At 52.1% G+C, this 1,292-nt stretch overlaps 1 protein-coding gene across 1 annotated transcript in view; it reads left to right on the plus strand.

Annotated features, from left to right (window-relative positions):
• The first annotated feature begins 46 nt into the window (after positions 1-46).
• The window catches only part of LOC107135425 (pepsin F-like), an 8,578-nt gene continuing 7,332 nt past the window's right edge, over positions 47-1,292 (plus strand). The window contains exons 1-2 of the mRNA XM_015477298.2: positions 47-99; positions 1,052-1,211. Of these exons, the coding sequence (XP_015332784.1) occupies positions 47-99; positions 1,052-1,211 (213 nt within the window). The remainder of the gene's footprint in view (positions 100-1,051; positions 1,212-1,292) is intronic.

The raw sequence follows: 1,292 nt of genomic DNA on the forward strand, positions 1-1,292 counted from the left end.
GCGTGCTCAGACCCACTCCCACCTGGGAACCTAAACCCAGGAGGACATGAAGGGGCTTGGGGTCCTGGGGCTTGTGGCCCTCTCCGAGTGCTTGGTCACGTAAGTGGGGGACAGGCCGCACCAGCTCTTCCTGGGCTCTTTCTGGCCCCCTTATTCTCTGGCCCTCTATTCTCCTGCCCGTCCAGGGTGGAGAAGGAAATGGAATCTTCCTTGGCTTTCATGAAGTTTAAGTCTCCGTTTATTGAAGAGTTGCTTGCCATGTGTTCTGGGGGACCCAGTCCTGAGGGTCACAAGTCACATCGTCGGTTATGTGAATGGCACGCCCCAGAATTGTTCATATACAACCTGGGCAGCTGCAGGGGTGGACACATCTGGGAACAGCGTTTCGGCCACATTTATTTCTAGGTCTTCTCTGTTCTCTCCTCCTCCTCCTCTTCCCCCACCTCTTCCTCCTCCTCCTTCTTTTTTTTCTCTCTCTCTCTTTCCATGTATAAATGTGTTTCTGTGACTCTCTCTCCCCTTTACCTCTCCATCTCTTGGGCTTCTTTGCTCAGGGAGATCTATCTTTCTTTCTTTCTTTCTTTTTTTGTTTTGTTTTGTGGGGTTGGGATGCCGGGGATTGAACTCAGGGGCACTTGACCACTGAGCCACCTCCCAGCCCTATTTGGTATTTTATTAGCGACAGGGTCTCACTGAGTTGCTTAGCACCTCGCCATTGCTGAGGCTGGCTTTGAACTTGTGATCCTCCTGCCTCAGCCTCCCTAGCCGCTGGAATGACAGGTGTGCACCACTGCGCCTGGTTCCATCTGTTGACAGGGAGGGTAACTGTGACTTAGAGAGGTCACATGGCTGGCCTGAGATCATACAACAGAACCTGGATTCAAACATAGGTCTGTTGTTCGTGGTCTTTCCATGGCATGCAGTGACCTGCACCCATGACACTCAGGAGAATACTTGTAAGATGCCCAGGGCGGTTATAACACAAATGCCGCAGTCATACTGTAGCCCAGGGCTGTCTCTCATTTATCCTCCTTCCCAATGGTATTTAAAGAATCCCGCTGATGAAGATCAAATCCATGCGAGAAAACCTGCAGGAAAACAATGTGTTGGATGATTATCTGGAGAAATATCCCTACAGCCTGGCCTACAAGTTTCTTGACAACCGTCCAGACCCAGGAGTAGCCTATGAACCCATGAGGAACTACCTGGACGTGAGTGTGTGGGAGGTGGCTCCAGAGCGCCCCCTAGGGCTCCTTCCAGCCCTGGGGCTCCCCGGGAAACGTGAGCCAGCT

The sequence above is a fragment of the Marmota marmota genome, unplaced genomic scaffold (genome assembly GCF_001458135.2).
Source record: "Marmota marmota marmota unplaced genomic scaffold, marMar, whole genome shotgun sequence".
Taxonomy (NCBI): Eukaryota; Metazoa; Chordata; class Mammalia; order Rodentia; family Sciuridae; genus Marmota; species Marmota marmota.